At 36.7% G+C, this 21,082-nt stretch overlaps 2 protein-coding genes and 1 long non-coding RNA gene across 5 annotated transcripts; all 3 read right to left on the bottom strand.

Annotated features, from left to right (window-relative positions):
* Positions 1–1,114: 1,114 nt before the first annotated feature.
* LOC120778280 (afadin-like) lies at positions 1,115–2,969 on the bottom strand. The gene is made up of 6 exons (XM_040110068.1): positions 2,892–2,969; positions 2,392–2,795; positions 2,147–2,333; positions 1,912–2,082; positions 1,315–1,823; positions 1,115–1,244 (listed from the first exon to the last, which is right to left on the bottom strand). Coding segments are annotated over exons 2-6 (885 nt in total). The 5' UTR covers positions 2,409–2,795; positions 2,892–2,969; the 3' UTR covers positions 1,115–1,243.
* A 133-nt stretch (positions 2,970–3,102) lies between these two features.
* LOC120778281 lies at positions 3,103–8,453 on the bottom strand. Of its 2 annotated transcripts, none has more exons than XR_005705562.1 (4): positions 8,167–8,453; positions 8,019–8,108; positions 7,763–7,931; positions 3,103–3,380 (listed from the first exon to the last, which is right to left on the bottom strand). It is a non-coding gene; the product is annotated as an uncharacterized LOC120778281 (long non-coding RNA). The 2 variants fall into 2 exon arrangements; XR_005705561.1 differs by having other exon boundaries at positions 3,103–3,395.
* Positions 8,454–12,332: 3,879 nt separating this feature from the next.
* Positions 12,333–20,775, bottom strand: LOC120778277 (leucine-rich repeat transmembrane neuronal protein 2). 2 transcript variants are annotated; one of them, XM_040110062.1, is made up of 6 exons: positions 20,296–20,775; positions 19,065–19,208; positions 18,683–18,993; positions 15,196–15,344; positions 14,886–15,145; positions 12,333–13,061 (listed from the first exon to the last, which is right to left on the bottom strand). In XM_040110062.1, exons 1-6 carry the CDS (start codon positions 20,772–20,774, stop codon positions 12,677–12,679), a joined length of 1,728 nt encoding a protein of 575 aa, XP_039965996.1. In that variant the 5' UTR covers position 20,775; the 3' UTR covers positions 12,333–12,676. The 2 variants fall into 2 exon arrangements, with proteins under 2 accessions (XP_039965996.1, XP_039965997.1); XM_040110063.1 differs by lacking the exons at positions 19,065–19,208; positions 20,296–20,775 and having other exon boundaries at positions 18,683–18,812; positions 18,875–18,966.
* Between the last annotated feature and the right edge of the window lie 307 nt (positions 20,776–21,082).

Consider the following 21,082-nt stretch of genomic DNA (forward strand, 5'->3'; position numbering starts at 1 on the left):
TTTTTTTTGTAGAAGACAAGCAGAAAAGAGAAAAAAGGACTTAATAAAAATAAATTTTGCTGGTTTTGATTTTGATTAGTAGGTTTGTTTATATGGCTTTTTGACCAATATTTAGCGTACTGGCAGCGAGTGGACTGTCGCTACGTAATAGCAATGGATTTCTGAAGGAGTAGGGCGGCCTCAGTTTCAATTTATTCCTGAACCCATTGCGAGTTTTTTCTTTCGGATCCATTTTAATCAAATGGTTATCGCAGTAATATATTATTGCAAAATTATATCGATTCTCCGAAGTAGTCTTGTTTCCTTCTTGACTTCCAATAGTAAAAAAATTGTAGTGTAATTGTAAGTAGGCAAACTAAATATCGGATGGCCACGACTTCAATAAATTTACTCGAGTGGCCGGTATGTTCTCAACATATCAATGCAATAGAAAACATCTGGGGGTGCTTGTGTTCTTGTCTCCAATTTAATAATGCGGAAGAATTCCGTCATAGTCCATTAGTGGGATCAATTGGACACTAATTCGCTACAAAACTTAGTTTTAACCATGCATAAGAGAATATTTGAATTGATAAAAGGTAAAGGAATTCAGGCAAATTGTTAAACTGGAATAATAAAATAACATTTATTATATAATACTTAAATCAAATGGAATAATCATAAAATTTAATGGTTTTAGTTTTCATTTTCTTTCCCAATTTTTAAAGTTGTACAGTTGTGTTATTACACAGTTCTATCCACATCTCCTCAAATCAAAATCACTATTGAGAAGTTTTGGAATTTTGTGAGGTCTTCCTTATGCTGAGGTGAATTCAAAAACTTTAATGCTCACAATTTCCTCTTAAATTTGTGATATCTGAAAGCAAACCTCACGATGCAAAATCGGTTGCGTTTGTTTTGTTAATTCAATATTTTTAAAGATATTTGCAATTATTTTTTTCAAATAGAATGGAGGAACTATTCTTCCAAAGGCGTTATCTATTATAAATGTAAGTATTCGTCTATTACAATAAAAATGTAACTTACGGTTTTTGTACATTTTACTTCTTTCTAGGTATGAATAAAAAGACTTATACATATGTATGTTTAAATAATTCAGTTATTTTATTAAATAAACTTTTTAATAATATAAGATCTGATAAATACTTCATATAAAAATATGTAATCCTAATTATTATAAGAACACACAGATGAGGCAAAATGAAATGGTTCTCCCTGGGTGATATGCGTCAATGCATTGTGATCTGCAAAATATAGGAATTAATATACATATGTATTAGTATTCAATTTTTCAATAGTATAATATTAGCTTACCAGTGGTTTAATTTTTCTGTAAGGTTATTGAGCACTGTTGTCATAGCTGTTAGTGCTTGCGTCATTTGGCTCAATACCCCCGTCAATTGTAGGTTTTGCTCCGAGGTCTTTTGCAGCTCCTCTCGTCTCTCCCGTGTCATCTGCATTAAGACACCCATCAACTGTTCGTTTTGCTCTAAAATTTTTTGTTGTTGGGAAATGGCCCGCTCTTCCCGTCTCTCATGCGCCTTCAATTTTTTTAGTACCTTTCCAAGCATTTTCACTGCTGTTGGTTTGGGGGCTTCAGAAATGACTGAAGCAGAAGTTGATGGTGTAGGAGAAGGTGGGATGGGAGGAGATAACCTAGAATGGGATACATCAGGAGAATATTCGATAAGAGGTGGTGAAGTGGGAGGTGAAGGTGACGAAGGTAAAGTGCGGAGATATATAGCAGGAAAAGCTGGAGCAGAAACTGGCGATGGAGATGGAGCAGGAACGGTGTCCGTTGTTGTGTCCAACGGCGACAATACCTGTAAGTATAAAACGGACCGATGAGTGAGTGGCTCTTATAATAATAAGGGTATAAATATGCTATGTGCGTTTAAGTAAAAAAAATACCTGGTGATCCGAACTCGGCACTCCATCAACCGTTGCTGTCTCAAAGGTTGAACTTTCCTGCACCTCACATTCTGATACTCCAACTGCCGGAGGGTCTCCACCAGTAATTTGCGGGTGGGCTTTATCTTTTCGCGCTCGGCTACGCAACTGATGTTTCCAGTGCGTTAACGTCTGTGTTAAAAAAAAAAAAAACATATTATTGTTTCGTGAAACACATAAACACTTTTAAACTTACCTCTTTCCATTTGGTTGCTGTGCGTGTTGGCCCTTTTAAGGCATTTAATGTTTCTGCTAATTCCGACCACAACATTTGCAGCTTATGAGGGCTGGTCTGCTTCTTTCGTTGCAACTCAGGATGCTGCTTGCAGAACATTATATAAAGCTGTAGTTGCTCCTGAGTTGTTCTTTTAAATTTTGAAATCCTAAAAATAAATGAAATTATTTATGCACCACATTTAATAGATTTTCAAAAATACTCACTTTTCTTTGCTGCCCATTTCTTTATTTTGTTTTGTTTATTTAAAAAAAAACACAGTTAAACACCAAAATGCTTTTAACCTCGTGTGGTGAATTTTGTGTTTTTGTTTTGTGAGGTTTGAATAAAAATAACCTCACAATAAACCTCATCAATTTTTCCTCACAAACCAGTTGTGAGGTTTTCTCAGAATATTGCTCAAAATTGTTTCCACCGTATTAGAGTTGCCAACACACATGTTTTATAGAACACGCTTTCTTCAAAATACTTACCCAGCAATTCGACGGGCAAAAGTTTATGGTAGACTAACTGTCAAATCTATCGCCACTGCCGTTGCCAAATCTGTATATAGGCATTTGTTATCATAACATAATCATTTGCGAAATGGATTCGAGCAGGCAAGTACGACCTATAGAAGCGTTTAAAAATTTGAAAAGCTTTTTTTAGTTGAAATTTATAAAAGGATAGACAGGATTTTAACAATTTTTGCAGAATGTCGGTTTACCAATTTGGTGATGCAATCCTCTTGTAAGAGGAACTCTTATAATTATGAAAGCATTCGAATTGATTGAATATGCTTATTAAATTTAAAACTTCGCTCATTCGCCAATCCATTTGTTATAAATTTTCTGCAAATTAACAATATTAAACTGAATGTTAATTTTTTGGAAAAATACATTAAATTATTTTGAAAATTATTCTTCTTATTTCGTACCTTATTTTTATAATTTAACACAACCACCGTTATACTCGCGCTAATAAATTTAAAATAATCGAAATGAAGCTGCCGCCAGTACATATATGTTGCCTCTTCGAAATTTTCATAGAAATGAAAACTGAGTTGTCACACTGCTGAAGTGACAATCATTGCGTGCAATAATTAGCAGACAAATTTTTATATTATATATTATATTCCATAAGCAATAAAGTTAGTATACCACCAACTTTGCCTGGCGAAATGCCTCGTTGTAATTTTGTACCAGAGTGTAGAGCCCTGGAAGACGGATATCTGTTAGCAAACATGTAAGAGACTTGTTATTGTTCACTTTTGGAAACGTTAAACTCTTTATTATTTTGTGTAGAGTGGGAAAATGTAACACATTGCCATTTGATCTTCAATAATTTCCTCGCTCTAGCCAATGGCAAGTATTGTATGCTGTCTTTTTCTAACAGAATGACTAACGTTTGTTATCAAATTTCTATACAATCTGTTAAGAGTAACAAATACTTTTGTTAGCGCATAGCTTACCTATGTATAATGCATAACAAAAACGCGTTTGTTACCCAAATTTCTGTTAGTGTTACTATTTTGGTTTGCAGTTTGTTACCTTTAACATATAAAATTGTTAGCAGTAACAATCATATATGTTACCTCTATATGTTATTATATTTGTTACCCATTTGTTCTTCTTCTTCTTCTTAATTGGCGTAGACACCGCTTACGCGATTATAGCCGAGTTAACAACACCGCGCCAGTCGTTTCTTCTTTTCGCTACGTGGCGCCAATTGGATATTCCAAGCGAAGCCAGGTCCTTCTCCACTAGGTCCTTCCAACGGAGTGGAGGTCTTCCTCTTCCTCTGCTTCCCCCGGCGGGTACTGCGTCAAATACTTTCAGAGCTGGAGTGTTTTCATCCATCCGGACAACATGACCTAGCCAGCGTAGCCGTTGTCTTTTAATTCGCTGAACTATGTCGATGTCGTCATATATCTCGTACAGCTCATCGTTCCATCGAATCCGGTATTCGCCGTGGCCGACGCGCAAAGGACTATAAATCTTTCGCAGAACTTTTCTCTCGAAAACTCGCAACGTCGACTCATCCATTGTTGCCATCGTCCAAGACTCTGCACCATATAGCAGGACGGGAATTATGAGTGACTTATAGAGTTTGGTTTTTGTTTGTCGAGAGAGGACTTTGCTTCTCAATTGCCTATCAGTCCGAAGTAGCACTTGTTGGCAAGAGTTATCCTGCGTTGGATTTCTAGGCTGACATTGTTGGTGGTGTTTACGCTGGTTCCAAGAAAGACGAAATTATCTACAACTTCAAAGTTATGACTGTCAACAGTGACGTGAGTGCCAAGTCGCGAGCGCGACGACTCTTTGTTTGATGACAGGAGATATTTCGTCTTGCCCTCGTTCACTGCCAGACCCATTTGTTTTGCTTCCTTGTCCAGTCTGGAGAAAGCAGAACTAACGGCGCGGGTGTTAAGGCCGATGATATCAATATCATCGGCATACGCCAGCAGCTGTACACTCTTATAGAAAATGGTACCTTCTCTATTTAGTTCAGCGGCTCGACCTATTTTCTCCAGAAGCAGGTTGAAAGAGTCGCACGATAGGGAGAGGTCCTTCCCGATTCTGACGGAGCTTTTGGGGTTGCTCAACGTCAGCTTACACAGCCGTATTAGTTTTGCGGGGATACCAATTTCAGACATCGCGGCATAAAGGCAGCTCCTTTTCGTGCTGTCGAAAGCAGCCTTGAAATCTGGTCGGTTGTTGATTTTCCAGGTCTGAAGCCAGACTGATAAGGTCCCATCAGTTTGTAGAAGGTGGGCTTTAATCTTTCACACAATACGCTCGATAGAACCTTATATGCGATGTTGAGGAGGCTAATCCCACGGTAGTTGGCGCAGATTGTGGGGTCTCCTTTTTTATGGATTGGGCATAGCACACTTAAATTCGAATCGTTGGGCATGCTTTCGTCCGACCATATTTTACAAAGAAGCTGATGCATGCTCTCTATCAGTTCTTCGCCGCCGTGTTTGAATAGCTCGGCCGGCAATCCGTCGGCCCCTGCCGCTTTGTTGTTCTTCAGGCGGGCAATTGCTATTCGAACTTCTTCATGGTCGGGTAATGGAACGTCTGCTCCATCGTCATCGATTGGGGAATCGGGGTCGCCTTCTCCTGGTGTTGTGCGTTCACTGCCATTCAGCAGGCTGGAGAAGTGTTCCCTCCATAATTTAACTATGCTCTGGGCATCATTGACTAGATCACCTTTGGGGGTTCTACAAGAGTCTCCGGTCTTAAAACCTTCTGTTAGCCGCCTCATTTTTTCGTAGAATTTTCGAGTATTACCCTTGTCGGCCAGTATCTTCATACTCACGCATTTCGGCCTCTTTCTTCTTCTGTCTGCAAATGCGTCTCGCTTCCCTCTTCAACTCTCGGTATCTCTCCCACCACGAATCCCACACCAAACTTGCGCTACTTTATATGGCCACGGTAGTAGTAGTACCAACCAGATCGATCCTGTTGTGATAGACGAAAGGCACGTCTCCAGTGTTTTAGATGTGCGTGCGCTCCGAGGTCCTAACATCGACTCGGACCACTATCTTGTTGCAGCTAAGATTCGCACCCGCCTCTGTGCAGCAAAAAACGCACGCCAACAAACACAAGGAAGGTTCGACGTCGAGAAGCTGCAATCACAACAGATAGCCGAACGATTTTCTACTCGACTTGCACTCCTGCTCTCTGACTGCATTTGTCAACAACCCGGTATAAGGGAACTGTGGGACGGCATTTCAAACTCCTTACGTACAGCTGCAACCGAAACCATTGGTTTTCGGAAAGTGCAAAAGAACAGCTGGTACGGCGAGGAGTGCCGTGTCGCAGCGGAGAGAAAACAGACTGCCTACCTCGCAACATTACGATCGACCACAACACGTGCGGGATGGGATAGATACCGAGAGTTGAAGAGGGAAGCGAGACGCATTTGCAGACAGAAGAAGAAAGAGGCCGAAATGCGTGAGTATGAAGATACTGGCCGACAAGGGTAATACTCGAAAATTCTACGAAAAAATGAGGCGGCTAACAGAAGGTTTTAAGACCGGAGACTCTTGTAGAACCCCCAAAGGTGATCTAGTGACCGATGCCCAGAGCATACTAAAATTATGGAGGAAACATTTCTCCGGCCTGCCAATGGCAATAAAAGTATAATGCCAGGAGAAGGCGAACTCGATTCCGCAATAGAGGACGATGGAGCAGACGTTCGACTGCCCTACCATGAAGCAGTTCGAATAGCATTTACTCGTCTGAAGGACAACAAAGTGGAGAGAGCCGATGGATTGATAGCCGAGCTATTCAAATACGGTGGCGAAGAACTGATAAGGAGCATGCTATAGATTCTTTGTAAAATATGGTCGGACGAAAGCATGCCCAACGATCGGAATTTAAGTGTGCGCTGCCCAATCCACATAAAGGGAGATCCCACAATCTGCGCCAACCACCGTGGGATAAGTATCCTAAACATTGCATATAAGGTTCTATCGAACGCATTGTGTTATGGATTTAAGCCCACCGTCAACAAGTCGATTGGACCTTATCAGTGTGGCTTTAGATCTGGAAAATCAACAACCGACCAGATATTCACCATGCGCCAAATCTTGGAAAATATCCGTGAAAGGAGAATCGACACACACCACCTCTTCGTCGATTTCAAAGCTGCTTTCCACAGCACGAAAAGGAGCTGCCTTTATGCCGCGATGTCTGAATTTGGGATCCCCGCCAAACTAATACGGCTGTGTATCGGGAATCGGGAAGGACCTCTCCGCGCCGTTCGATACCAAACGAGGTTTCAGACAAGGCGATTCCCTATCTTGCGACTTTTTTAACCTGGAGAAAATAGTTCAACACCCACGCCGTTAGTTCTGCTTTCTCCAGGCTGGGCAAGGAAGCAAGAGAAATAGGTCTGGCAGTGAACGAGGGCAAGACGAAATATCTCCTGTCATCAAACAAACAGTCGTACTCGCACTCGCGACTTGGCACTCACGTCACTGTTGACAGTCATAACTTTCAGTTGTAGATAATTTCGTCTATCTTGGAACCAGCGTAAACACCACCAACAATGTCAGCCTAGAAATCCAACGCAGAATAACTCTTGCCAACAGGCGCTACTTCGGACTGAGTAGGCAATTGAGAAGCAAAGTCCTCTCTCGACAAACAAAAACCAAACTCTATAAGTCACCCATAACTCCCGTCCTGCTATATGGTGCAGAGGCTTGGACGATGGCAACAACGGGTGAATCGACGTTGCGAGTTTTCGAGAGAAAAGTTCTGCGAAAGATTTATGGGTTGTTGCGCGTTGGCCACGGCGAATATCGTATTCGATGGAACGATGAGCTGTACGAGATATACGACGACATTGACATAGTTCAGCGAATTAAAAGACAACGGCTACGCTGGCTAGGAGTACCCGCCGGGGGAAGCAGAGGAAGAGGAAGACCTCCACTCCGTTGGAAGGACCAAGTGGAGAAGGACCTGGCTTCGCTTGGAATATCCAATTGGCGCCACGTAGCGAAAAGAAGAAACGACTGACGCGCGGTTTAACTCGGCTATAATCGCGTAAGCGGTGTCTACGCCAATTAAGAAGAGAATAACTCACCGCTAATTTATCCTCACACGCAAGATATGCTTGTACAATTCCAGTCATATATCGATATTTGCCGTTTGTATGGTGGTAAACACTGACTCATTGATGCCTTGTGCTTCAACGTTTATTAAATGCGGTTGGAATTGCTCCTCAAAACTTTTATCACATAACCATCAGGTAACTGTGATAAAAAAAAAATATTATATTAGTAAAATTCGTTAGTTGAAAGCTATTGGTGACAACCACAGTTGTTTTCAACGCTACTCACTGTTCCATCCCGATGTCATAGGTGATATTGCAAAGTTTCTCTTTGATCATGCAGTTTCAAAGGCAGAGGTGTGATTAAACTTATAACCAACTGTAAAAAAGTAGTTTGATAATTATATTAAGCTTCTTTTGTCTAACTTTATTATTACATTAATATGTGTACTAAGTGCCTCCAACCTTAAACAGATATCGTGTGACATTACGGCCAGCAATGTCCAGTAGTTTTTGTAAACTTACTTCAATAATTTTTTCTCGGCTTCGTAATTAAAATATTTAGCAAATAAGAACTTACTGGTTGAAACCCAAAAATGAACCAAACTATTGCGCATTTCCCAGCTTCTTCTTGAAAAATTGTGTTACGCTTTTTGTCTTTTAACATATTAATATTTCGTTAAGCTTGAAAGTCGAAAGTTTTTCTCTTTCTTACTTATACCATGTTCAGACCGTAAATTTGAAAGGATTAGATTACATTTAAGCCCTTCACTAATCAGCCCGTTCTCGCTGCCGTTGAAAAGATGAAAAAACAGCTGTTTTTGCCATTCAAGAATTCACATCGCTCAATATTTATCAAAAGAAAATTGTCATATAGTATTTTGTAATAAAAGCCGTATTCTTTTAAATATTTTCCATAAAATGGAAATAATGGACTCATGTTTTCATTTGAGAAGCCGATGTTCAGATGAAATTAGATTCATTGCTTTGTTTGTTTAAATTTTTTTCCTTTTGTAGTGTCTAAATCAGCTGTGATAATGTAATAGATTTCCATGCAAAATCAGAGTCGCACAGAGAGATTTAGCGTGGATCAGTTTCAAATCACTCCGATGAAGTGATTTCGAACTGTCATTTTTGTGTGGCGAAATCTTGATAAATTTATAAGATTAGTGGGATAAACCACTCAACAGCCGAAATCGTGTGATTAAGTGTCGGTCTGAACATAATATTACGATTTCTCCCATTCAATCGAAAATTGCACAAAATGTAACAGTGTTGGTGAATAGCTGGAAATGTTCAAGTTGTCTGTGCAATCTATTACCTCCATCTTGGAAGGAGGAAACCACAAAAAGTAGAAAGGATTAATGGGTGCTCACGCTAGAAACCGGTTATGCCTAAGGACGCTAAGTAAGAATCACATTAATACCCTGGTTTGCATCTTGTCTAAGTTTAGTTTAATAGCTTTCTCTTTTCTCGACGAAAATGTCGCCTCATTATATGGCAACATAATAAAAATGTTCTATCAGAGAACGTAAATTATAGAGAAGGTCCAACTACGGACAAGCGTGTGATTTGTCAAAAGATAATAAAATGCGATGGGTGATACGTGAGCAGACCTAAGCATTCAATAAAAAGTATGCTCAGAAATATACATTGCTATTACAGACGTATGTTGGCCTTTTGCTTTTATTTTTATACGTTTACATGCAATCATATTCATTGATGTGAATATCATTTTGCGAATTTTTATGAATGCATGCAAAACTAATAACATTATAAATATATTATGTAATTATCAAAACAATATTTGTAATTAAAGTGCAATTGATCTACTTTTTAAATATTTATTATGTTTAATAATATAACATACTTTCGTATACATATATATGCATATATGGTATAAGTATGGCATATTATCATAATGTCCTAAAAAATTTAATAAATTACAATAATAATATAATATGTAAGTCACACCTTTCTCCATTTAAAACTTGTATACACATCTATCCTTCACATATGTTAGTACAATTTAAATTCAAATCGAAATATTATCATTTATGAGGAATAAAATGTGAGCGCTCTGCTCCATGCCATGCTTGTGAGATTATCTGATACCAAGTGCCAAGTGTGCTTATGATTATGATCCTTAAAACTCCTGGCACTGGGCTTTTTATGTCTTGCAGCGTTATTTTACAATTTTCCATTCTTGAAAATGTTGTTTATTTCTCTTTAAATTTACCATCCTTACCTGGAGACAGACGCTGCCCAGTGAGATTCTTAATTTGAATCAGACGATTCCAGAATTTTTGTTGTTTAGACAGTTATGGACGGTGACAATTTACTCCATCACAGGCTTCCTCGAGCATCTCTGCTACTTTGGTCGGGGATTGTTCGTATAAATATTTGCAGCTAATCTACTTATTTGCAGGCCGTTCACCTACTAATCCCTAAAGTAACTTAAGCTGGCCTGTCCTTCCACTGATTTGTACGGCAAATTCATATTTTTAGTGCATACTCGTATAAGCCATTGCAGTTCATAGTTGAGCCTTGTCATCGATCAGCCAGTAATGGACAGCCTGCATAAGTGATAGTGGATTATTGAATGTTTTAGTAAGCTATACTAAAAGAATTATAGAAAGTTGTAATGCTAAACGTCATTATCAGGCAGGGAAAGACTACGTATGTAGTTAGTGCCTGATGCCCTCTTCCGCCAGTTAACAAATTCACTCTATTTTAAACCTGAACAATCACCTATTTATTTGGTGGATCAGGGTTGTGAATTTGTGAATAAAAACCTTTGAATATCGAATTAAATTTCAGAAAATTGAAAATATGAATTCGAAATTTAATTTTTAATACCAAAATCAGAATAGCTAAGTATTTTCAAACTAAAAGGTAAAGTAAAATGGGAGGCGGGGCTAAAATGGGGAAAAGAAAGATTATTATTATTTCTAACTGAAAAACTATAAATAATGGTATTTAAATATAAAAGTGCTAAATTATGTTGAGATTGTATCAAAATAAATTCTTCTTTTGAATCATTTAACCTTTCAATTTGATTAACCCTTTTTTTATTTTTCAATGTATACCACAAATCAAAAGTTTAATAAACACGAGTTCGTAGATGGGCGTAATCGGACCACTGCCACGCTCACAAAACGCCATTAACCACAACTAAGCTTTATATGAAGATATAAAACTCTTATTTGGTACATAAATATTGTACATAAAGGGGATCACAGTAGGAAGAGGCACCTGTGGCCAAAAAAAAAGTGGGTGTGGCCCGCCCTTTAGCAAATATATACATTAATATATCTGCTAATCCAATAAAGCAAAGAAAATGGATGAAATCGGAAGATAACACCGCTCCCTCTCCATATAACGGTACTGTTGAAAACTACTAATAGCGCAATAATACAATAACTAATTGCAGCATACATATTAAATTTTAATTCCGATATGGTATAACAGAGCTTTGTGGGAGCCGGTGTGAAAATTTGACCATGAACCTGGTATCACCCTCTTTTCAGTGAAACCTGAAATCTCGGTACACGACCGGCCGATTCCAAAAAAATTTGGTACGTGGCATTGTTCTTATATTCCTATATCACGCTATGAAAATTGAAGCAATCGGACGATAACCACGCCTACTTCCCATATAACACAATTTTAAATTCCACTTGATTCTTTCACTTTTCAGTATACAAATAAAGAAGCAAATAGTTAACGGGATAAAACTTAGCACGAATAATGCCTTTACTGTATGCTATCTTATGACCAGAAATTGTTCAAATCCAACAAAAACTATTCAAGCCCAAGTTACCGAATATTTTCAGTATATCTTTGTGTCTAAAATAGATAAATTTGAGGGGAAACTAGATTAATATTAGGATTTTTGCACATCCTGCTGACTCTTTATGATTGGATTTTGGTTAGATACTGCTGAAATTTCACATTCGATATTCGTACGAAATTCATCAATCGTCGCTGGCTTGTTGGCATAGACTTGACGAAGCCCCACAGGAAATAGTCTAACGACGTCAAATCGCATGACCGAGGCGGGCTTTCGCCGGACTAATCGGATGTTATCCTTACTATAGCTAAATTAATCAATATTAACCAAGTTACAAGTTAGTATGTATGTACATACTTAGGTCCACTAAGTAGCCGAGCAGCTGAAAATGATATTGCAATATGAAATTTTCAAGTTAATTTTACAATGCTCAGTCTATGTTTTTGACAGTGGCATTATCGGAAAATATTACCATACATCATAATACATATAACAACACCACAAATTATCAATAGTTTTTTGCTCGAGTTTTTGTTCAGAACTTCATTGGCTTGAAAGAAACATTTAGGACACGCTTGATACATACGTACATATATGGATTCATATCGTCCTACAATTTGTACTGTATGCCTGTCTAGAATATAGAGAGTTTTTATTTTTAGATGGTGTTAGTAGCCACCTGTACGCAGGAGGTATTTTTACACAAGATTCCCTTACCACGTTGGAAATAATGTACTTTTCTAACAATAGTTAGTAAAAAATTCAAGACTCTTCAAAGATTTTCACCATTAAATAAAAACAAATACGTCATAATTGTTTAAACACACATTTACTTTGTCGTTTCGAATACTTAAATATTTTCATTTCTTGCTACACACATATGGTGCATCCGTCGACATCGATTTTGTATTATGAAGGGAACCGATTTTCTCAACAGAGAAGGAACATTCAATTGCAAATTTTATACAAATTTACTCACAAACTATACAATCGTTTTCCATTTGTTTATATAATACTATATATTGCTATATAAATATTAGCATTTCAATTTTTATATCTGAAAGAGTGATTTGTACTATTAATAGAAACAACGCACGAATAATGAGTGTTAAACAGATTCACCCTGACTTTAATACCACAATGAACAGATCTTCTTAATTAGAATCACTTCTAATTGTAGTCGTATATATATGTTTCAAGTATAAATCAAAATATGTTGTATAGTTCATATGAGTCATAATGCGATGCTTTCTTAAGGGAAGTCTTGGAGATAATGACAACATACTGGCCCATTGCCCTTCGCAAAGGTCATCGTATCTAAGTAAACCTACTTCGTGTCCACCAAGACTGCCAGGTCCACGACATACCGCCACTTGACCATCCCACAATTTTCCAGAAAACTCTCGTATCCAACGGGCTAAATACAAAACTTTGCAATCACAGTGCCAAGGATTCTTATCCAGTTTTACTGCGACTAACTTTTTTAAACTGCTGAATGCCCCGTTTTGTAAATATTGCAACTTATTCGAGTCAATTCGCCTGCAAAAAAAGAAATAAGATCTCTTTTGAAAATAATTGAAGTAAGGACTGCATGGAAAAAAATCCAGGAATACGTTGTGTGCTATTTTTTATATTTTCGCATTATATTACACAGAGTATTATGGCTATGTTCGTAAATGCATCATGACGCGCATCAACGTTCAGAAATGCCAATATTGCAGCACTGCAATAATCAAGCGTTCAAAAAGACAACACTTCTATCAGCTGTCACTCATAATTTCTATCAAAAAATTGTTTACTGCATTTAACTACGATGTCTGACGAAAAGTAAGTGCAAAACTGTTTTATTTTAATTTTTGTATTGAAATGTAGTTAAATTATGTTAATAATAATTGTATAAATTATTACTTTTAAACTTTTAGTGAAAATCTCAGAAATGCGGAGACACAGTTATTGCTAAGAGTACGGTTGAATATGGAGGACGAGTTTAAATCGGGTAGAAGGAAAAAAATGTATTGTGGAAGAAAGTTGTGACCGAAGTTAAAAATGTAAATGAACACAATAAAAATTAAAATGAAGTTCATCAGAAAAAGTAATAAAAAAAATTATTCAAATAAAGGAAGGTGAGGTAAAGTAAATTTTTTATGATGAAAACAGAGTGGTAAAATAGTTTCTTCTATCGATTCCGTTGATATCATCTGAACCAACACGGCGAATGGAGGCATCTTGAATTCCTTCGATTTCATTGTTGGTTTCCATATCGGCATGAGTTATTGTATCGTTAATATGTTCAAAATAACCTCTCTTATTTATGATAAAATTGTGTAAGATAGCGCAAGCGAGTATTACATTAAATGTGGCTTTAATGCTCGAAGCTTCAATATAATTTAAAATTTTAAACTGTTTCTTAAAAATCCCGAAAGTTTGTTCTATAAATACTTTGTCTTTTAAAAGACAAACATTTGTACCTACAAATTTTTCTTTTTGACTTCAATACCCTTCTTTTTCTTAAATTTAAAGAAAATCTATCATTTCTTTGCTCACAAATTTCGTCTAGTGTTAGATTCAGCAAAATTTCCATTTTAGTATTAAACGCGTTCAAAAATGCAAACAAATGTATCTGCAAATTGTCAAAAATTGTATAAGAAGTATCACACGTCAAACTTGCAGTGTTGCTACTGTTGCTTATGCTGCAAGTCATGATGCATTTACGAACATAGCCTATAATACATAGAATAGTTGTTATATAAATGCTGAATTGAGTAAAGTTACATATGAAAAGTGGCATACCTTGGCGGAATAGAATAAGTTCTCTTTGACAATCAGGGAACCGCCAGACACCAAATTTCAGGATCTCATTACTATTAGTCAAATAAAGTAAATCGTATTAATAATTCCGTTGTTTTCCATATGCTGATATAATACTTTTTAAAGTTCTCGAATTTTGTATCATATAAATCGGTCCTTAAGTATCTTAGAACGACTTATTGAACTTACAATCTTAGATACATATATAGTAGAATATCTTGGTGTCAAAATAAGATCCATAAATTACCAAAACTTTCAACAAAAAGTGGTGAGAAAAACTAGTGAAACTGAAGATTTCGGAATTTTCAAGAGTAGATCAAAAAACTGCCAATCTGATCAAGCGCCCCTGTCCCGTCCTGTTTAATAAGCTTTTTTTATACAACTTTTAATCGTTCATGCTACCCGAACGAGTGTATTACCCTATGTTCACGCGACTTCGAATGCACAGTACTTATATACAAGTATATGTATACTAAATTACTTTTTAGTTATTAATTTGTATGTTGAGTAATCTTTTTGGAAGACAACATAATTAACGTTTTCGAAAATACTTACAGTTTTTCCAAGTTTCCCAAGGGCGTGAAAACGTCGTCTTCCATATTTTTTAGTATGTTGTTGTTTAGCATAAGTTTTTCTAAATTAATTAACCCTTGGAAATCATTTGACTCAATTGTGGTAAAATTATTGGAAAACAAATTAAGACTTATTAAAGAATTCACATTGTTAAACAAACCATCGGGTATGTCTGAAAGATTGTTTTGTCCTAACAACAATTCCCGCAATTTTTTTAGGTCGGAGAATGCATTTGCATCAATCTAGAGGAAAAAGGCTGTGATAAAAATTAATATTGTGTAATTGAAATTACCTTCGAAATTCGATTCGTACTGAGATCCAAAGAAATTAAGCTTTTCAAATTTTTTAATAATTCTTTGGACACCGACGAAATTCGATTGTTATGGAGAATCAAGCTACGCAGGTTCTTCAGGTCAGAAAAGAAGTCATCCGAAATGCTTGCTGTAAAAGCATAATTTACAATCACATGTTTAGTATAGATTTTTTTATATTTTTGTTCAGTATATGTACATGTCATTGTTACGACTAAAATAGTTTTGTTCACTTAACGGTTCTTTGTATTTATAGTCAAACGGTTCTTTGTATTTATAGTCAAATAAACAAAATTTGCTAAGCTTTAAAATCAGCTGACTCTTCCACTTTACAATATCTAATATATAAAAATAAGTTGGATTTTTGTCTGTTCGCTATAGCTGACTAAACCGTTGCTTGAAATGAAAATTGGCTAGAACCACTTTGAAGGTAATCCAATGAGGATGGTTTGTAAAAAGAAAATTCAGAAAATATTAATTCTTAACCGACTTACATACGCGCGTAAATTAAAAAAAAAAATCATTACTTGCTTATAACAGAGAATGTTATTTAACATTTAGCTAAGCTGCAACGCACTGATAAGGGCAGAAGTTAAAGCGTGAATAATAACAAAAAAAAAACATTGTTTTTGGATTCGCAAGAGCACTGGCAAGATGTTTCTTGCAAATTTAATACTTGCTAAAATAAGACAATGGGGAATCGTCAGGAATTGCTGCAACTCTTCTAAACGATGGAAAAACTGATCATTCATCTTTTAAACTTTCGTTATCCTAAATCTTGAACATCCCTGACATCGAGAATTTGCACGAAAAGGAATTTCATTGGTTATGTTCTAGGGCAATAGTGTCACCCAGGAATGATAGTGTTAACGAAATAAACGATCTAATTCTTCAAAAAGTTCCCGAAGAAATAAAAAAAAATACAAATCGATAGACACCGTGACTAATATCGATGACGCAGTCTATTATCCCAAGAAGTTTTTAAATTCATTAAACCCTTCTGTACTGTCCTACAAGCATGTACAACGCTCATTAAGGAATTGGATGACAATTTAATTGTAGCAACCATTATCATCGACCCAGCAGCTGGTCAACTAGCTCATATAGCGAGGATTCTGATGATTCCAAGTGATCTGCCAATCCCATTTATATTTCCGGCGAACAAATCTTTCGCTCTAATTATAAACAAGGCCCAAGGGCAGACTTTAGTAGGGCTTGACCTACGAGAAGAATGTTTCACTCATTGTCAACTGTATTTTGGTCTATCGCAGGCCGGAGATCCTGAAAATTAATATATATTGCTGCCATAAAATAAATTAACATCAAATATCGTTTACAGGGAAGCCCTGATTCAATAAATTATTTTGCAGGAGCGGAGAAAGTAAAAAAAATAGTAAAAGCCATTTCAAAACAATAATAATAATACAAAAAATATACTTTCATGCTCGAATTTCTTTCAATTAACTAATTTTTAATGACCCCATGCAAAAACGAGAAAGTCTGTGTGGGAGAGTGTGTACAAAATTATAACTTTTGAAATGATTGTTTAATACCCGTGTGAAGCCGGGGCGGGCTGCGGCAAAAAAATACCAATAGTTATATCGGAACAAATATTGATTATACTGTGAGGTATATTATTGATATATCCCCGCAAAACTAATACGGCTGTGTAAACGGCCGTTGAGCAATACCAAAGGCTCCGTTAGGATCAAAAAGAACCTCTTCGAGCTGCAGAGCTTAATCGAGCAGATAAAATCTTCTATAAGAGTGTGCAATTGTCGGCGTAGGCCGATGATATTGCTATTATCATTAGTTCTGTTTTCACCAGACTATATAAGAAAGCGGAGAAAATCTCTGGTCTGGTAGTGAACGAGGGCAAGACGAAATATCTCCTGTCAACAAACAAACAGTCGTCGCACTTGCGACAGCTTTAACACCAACAACAACGCCAACATCGAAATCCAACACAGAATAACTCTTGCTAACAGGTGCTACTTCGGACTGAGTAGGCAATTGAGAATTAAAGTCTTCTCTCGACGAACAAAGAACAAAATCTATAAGTCTTGCATTATTCACGAGCTGCTATATGATGCAGAGGCATCGACGGTGACAACATCTGATGAGTCGACGATTACGAGTTTTTGACAGAAAAATTTTGCGGAAGATATATGGTCCTTTGCGCATTGGCAACGGCGAATATCGCATTCGATGATTAAGAGACAGCGGCTACGCTGGCTAGGTCATGTCGTCCGAAGCAGACGAAGAGAAAGATCTCCACTCCGCTGGAAAGACCAGGTGGAGAAGGACCTGGCTATACTTGGAATTTTCAATTGGCGCCAAACAGCTAAAAGTGAAAACGATTGGCGTCCTGTAGTAAACTCGGCTCTAACCGCGTAAGCGGTGCCTACGCCAATAAAGGAGAATTAATTACTGAAATTCGTAGACTATATTCTCCTTCCTCCATATATCTAATATAATGTTTTTCGAACTTCCGGTTGATGTTATCTTTGTGAAATCGAGCATCTAATTCTGGCAAAGATGTGTCGTAGTATAGAAAATGCATAAAATTGTGTTAATAATACAAGTATCTCTTTCCCCTTCGTTATAAGAAAGAAAATCATTATTTTTAGTACGTATGATATTATATGCTCACTTAATTTTACTAAGATATCTTACAAACTGGCAGATATAAATGGTACAAAGGCACCTGAAGTATATGGGGGCCAGGGAAATTATTGATTCGATTTTATAATTTTTGGCACAAGATGACAGACTTGAGTTGGCTTAAAGACACTATTTATGCAAAATTTAATCCCGATATTTTCCCTGGATTTGTATTCTGAAAAGTGAACGAATTATATAGAATTTAAAAGAGTGTTATATTGGATGAAAAGGTGGTTGAGCCTCTATTTCGCCAATTTGCACACCGTTCACAGGAATGTAGGAATGATATTTTTCTCGACCGATTTCTGTTTAAATTGTGTTTCATCATCATATATTAATTTTTCTCAAGTTATCGCTTGATCGAACGGGCGGTCACGCGAGATTCAATTCCACTCGTCATCTTGATCATTTCTGTAATCAAACAACAATTAAGCATGGAAAATTATAACACCTAATCGCAGTGGTAAGCACATATTTAGGGTACGAACGATACTCGGTTGCGAATCCTAAACAAATATCTTTTATTCCGCATAGTTGAGCGAATATTTGAAGGTTCTGCACATTAATAAGAAACGTGAAAGTATTTTGAAGACAGAAGACTTTATCTTCCAACGGCATCACTCTTTCCAGAGGCAATGCTGAACTCTGAACGTTGTTATCGATATGAAAAATATTAAAATCAATGAGCTTTCTTAGTGCGTTGCACACTTATTGTATTACCTTTCAGGACATGGTTGATATTTGGGTTCATGATATATTGACGTAAATAACTAAATAATAGCATATATGTATGTACATACTTACAAATAAAATTAAAAGAAAAATCGATCATTTTTAGAGTTTTCAAATTTTTTAGGCATCCTGATTTGAGTTCTAAAATTTCATTCCGAGAGAGGTCTAAGTCTTCGAGCACTAATTGATCGCGAAGTAATTCCTGTGAAAAATTTAGTATTTTATTTTGGCTTAAGTTAATGACAATTAATCGTTGGCTATAACCGAATAAGTTCGTTGGCAAATCGGATAACAGGTTTTTGCTAACGTCTATTAAATTTAAGTTACGAAGCTTCCAAAATGTTACTGAATCCAAGTTCTCCAAATGGTTGTTTTGAAGCCGCCTTAATATACATGCAAATCATAAAATAACGTTAATAAAATTATTTAGCTTGGTAAATACCAATGAACTTACAATTGTAAGAGACTATCCAGATCTTGAAAGAGATTCGCTGGAATAAAGTTCAGAATGTTATTGGAAAGGTCCAGTTCTTTCAGTAAAGTCAGACCACGAAAAGTGTCTTTATGGAAAGTTGAAAAATGATTCCTTGAAAGGTCGCTACAAAGATATGAAAACTTTAAATAGGAAAATCGAAGAAATTTGTTTGTATAAAGAGACTAAAAATTTACCCCCGAGTGTTGGATACGATAATATTAACGCTTTATTTACTGGCACAAAAGAGTGTTATAGTTACTTCTAACAGTACCACCTTTGCCGCTCTAACTTGGTTTGTTATACTACCGTTTGCATACATGTTTCTATATGGTATTATAATTAGGTTTACCTAACGGCTAACTTTTTATACCTTAAGATACTTCCTTGGCTTTGACTCAACCCCAAATTGGAAATGTTAACGTCACTGCTGGATTAGAGGTATTTTTCATGTATACATATGAAAGTGCCATATCGCTAAAATACGTGCTAAACAAGTGCAAGGTTAAAGAAGTCACACGAAAGAGAGTCGCCTTGTCTGAAACCTCGTTTGGTATCGAACGGCACGGAGAGGTCCTTCCCGATGCTGACGGAGCTTTTGGTGTTGCCCAACGTCAGCTTACACAGCCGTATTAGTTTGGCGGGGATACCAAATTCAGACATCGCGGCACAAAGGCAGCTCCTATTCGTGCTGTCAAAGGCAGCTTTGAAATCGACGAAGAGTTTGTGAGTGTCGATTCTTTTTCCACGGGTCTTTTCCAAGATTTGGCGATTGGTGAATATCTGGTTAGTTGTTGATTTACAGGATCTAAAGCAACTCGGATAAGGTCCAATCAGTTGGTTGACGGTGGCCTTTAATCATTCACACAATACGCTCGATAGAACCTCATACGCGATGCTTGAGGAGGCTTATCCCACGGCAGTTGGCGCAGATTGTGGGGACCCCTTTTTGTGAAGTCGAACTAATCACCTATCAATTTTTAATTATTCGGTTAATTTTTTTGAAAATACGGGCCCGAACCCGACCCCTTCTCTGTTTCTGAATTATACTCTGTTAATATCCACTGCATAAAATTTAACCATTTAAAACTAGCATCTCCCATCTTGTCGTTCTTACGTAACCCTTAAGTATATACATACATACATACTTTACTAATATTGGGTGCCACAAATTTATTTCATTAGCCTTTTATAAGAACCTACTTATACTTACATTGATTCCATATTCATTGGTATTACTTGTGAAACAGGCAAAGATACAAAATTTGCGTTCCAGCATGTAAAACTTTTCGTTTCGGGAGAACAGCGACATATTCCTGAAGAGCATCGGTTCCACTCATTTTGACTTGTTGACACGAGTCGCCAGACTGGCTGTTCTATTGATCTTAACCTGTTTTCAATCTGGCGTACTCGATTTACCATTGCAACATTTATAGGTGAAATCAATGCATCCGCGGAACTAACTTTTGACCATCTTTCAAAATCACTATCAATGAATGATTTTACCGTTAATAATTGTTTAGATAAATAATTCAAAACTTCACACGCGTTTAATTTGCAAGAGTTATTCTGCTGACTTTTTGCATACTTGTTGTCATCAGACTCGTATCTCTCACGACTCGTCTGGTCTGTTAAACCATAAGAAAATAGAAACAGTAACAAGTTTAAAACTAATATCCTTCTAACCCCCATATTCAATATCGTTTGTCAAAAGAATAATATTTATACCCCCTTATATGCAATTTTTGAAAAAAAGTAGGGAAGGGCTATGTCCGGTTGCAACAGCACATAAGAATTAACCGAACCGATTTTATATAAATATATAATATCTTATATGTGGGTAATGTGTTTTCGAAATTTCATAAATATACATATATTGCATGATCTGACATTTATCTAGTTATTTTAGGGTCAAGGTGAGTATGAAGCTAATAAATTTATTAGCGAAACATTTTCAGGAAATCTCATTGAGATGAGAGAACATGGAAGCTACGTTTTTC

This window comes from Bactrocera tryoni, chromosome 5, assembly GCF_016617805.1.
Source record: "Bactrocera tryoni isolate S06 chromosome 5, CSIRO_BtryS06_freeze2, whole genome shotgun sequence".
NCBI classification, from domain to species: Eukaryota; Metazoa; Arthropoda; class Insecta; order Diptera; family Tephritidae; genus Bactrocera; species Bactrocera tryoni.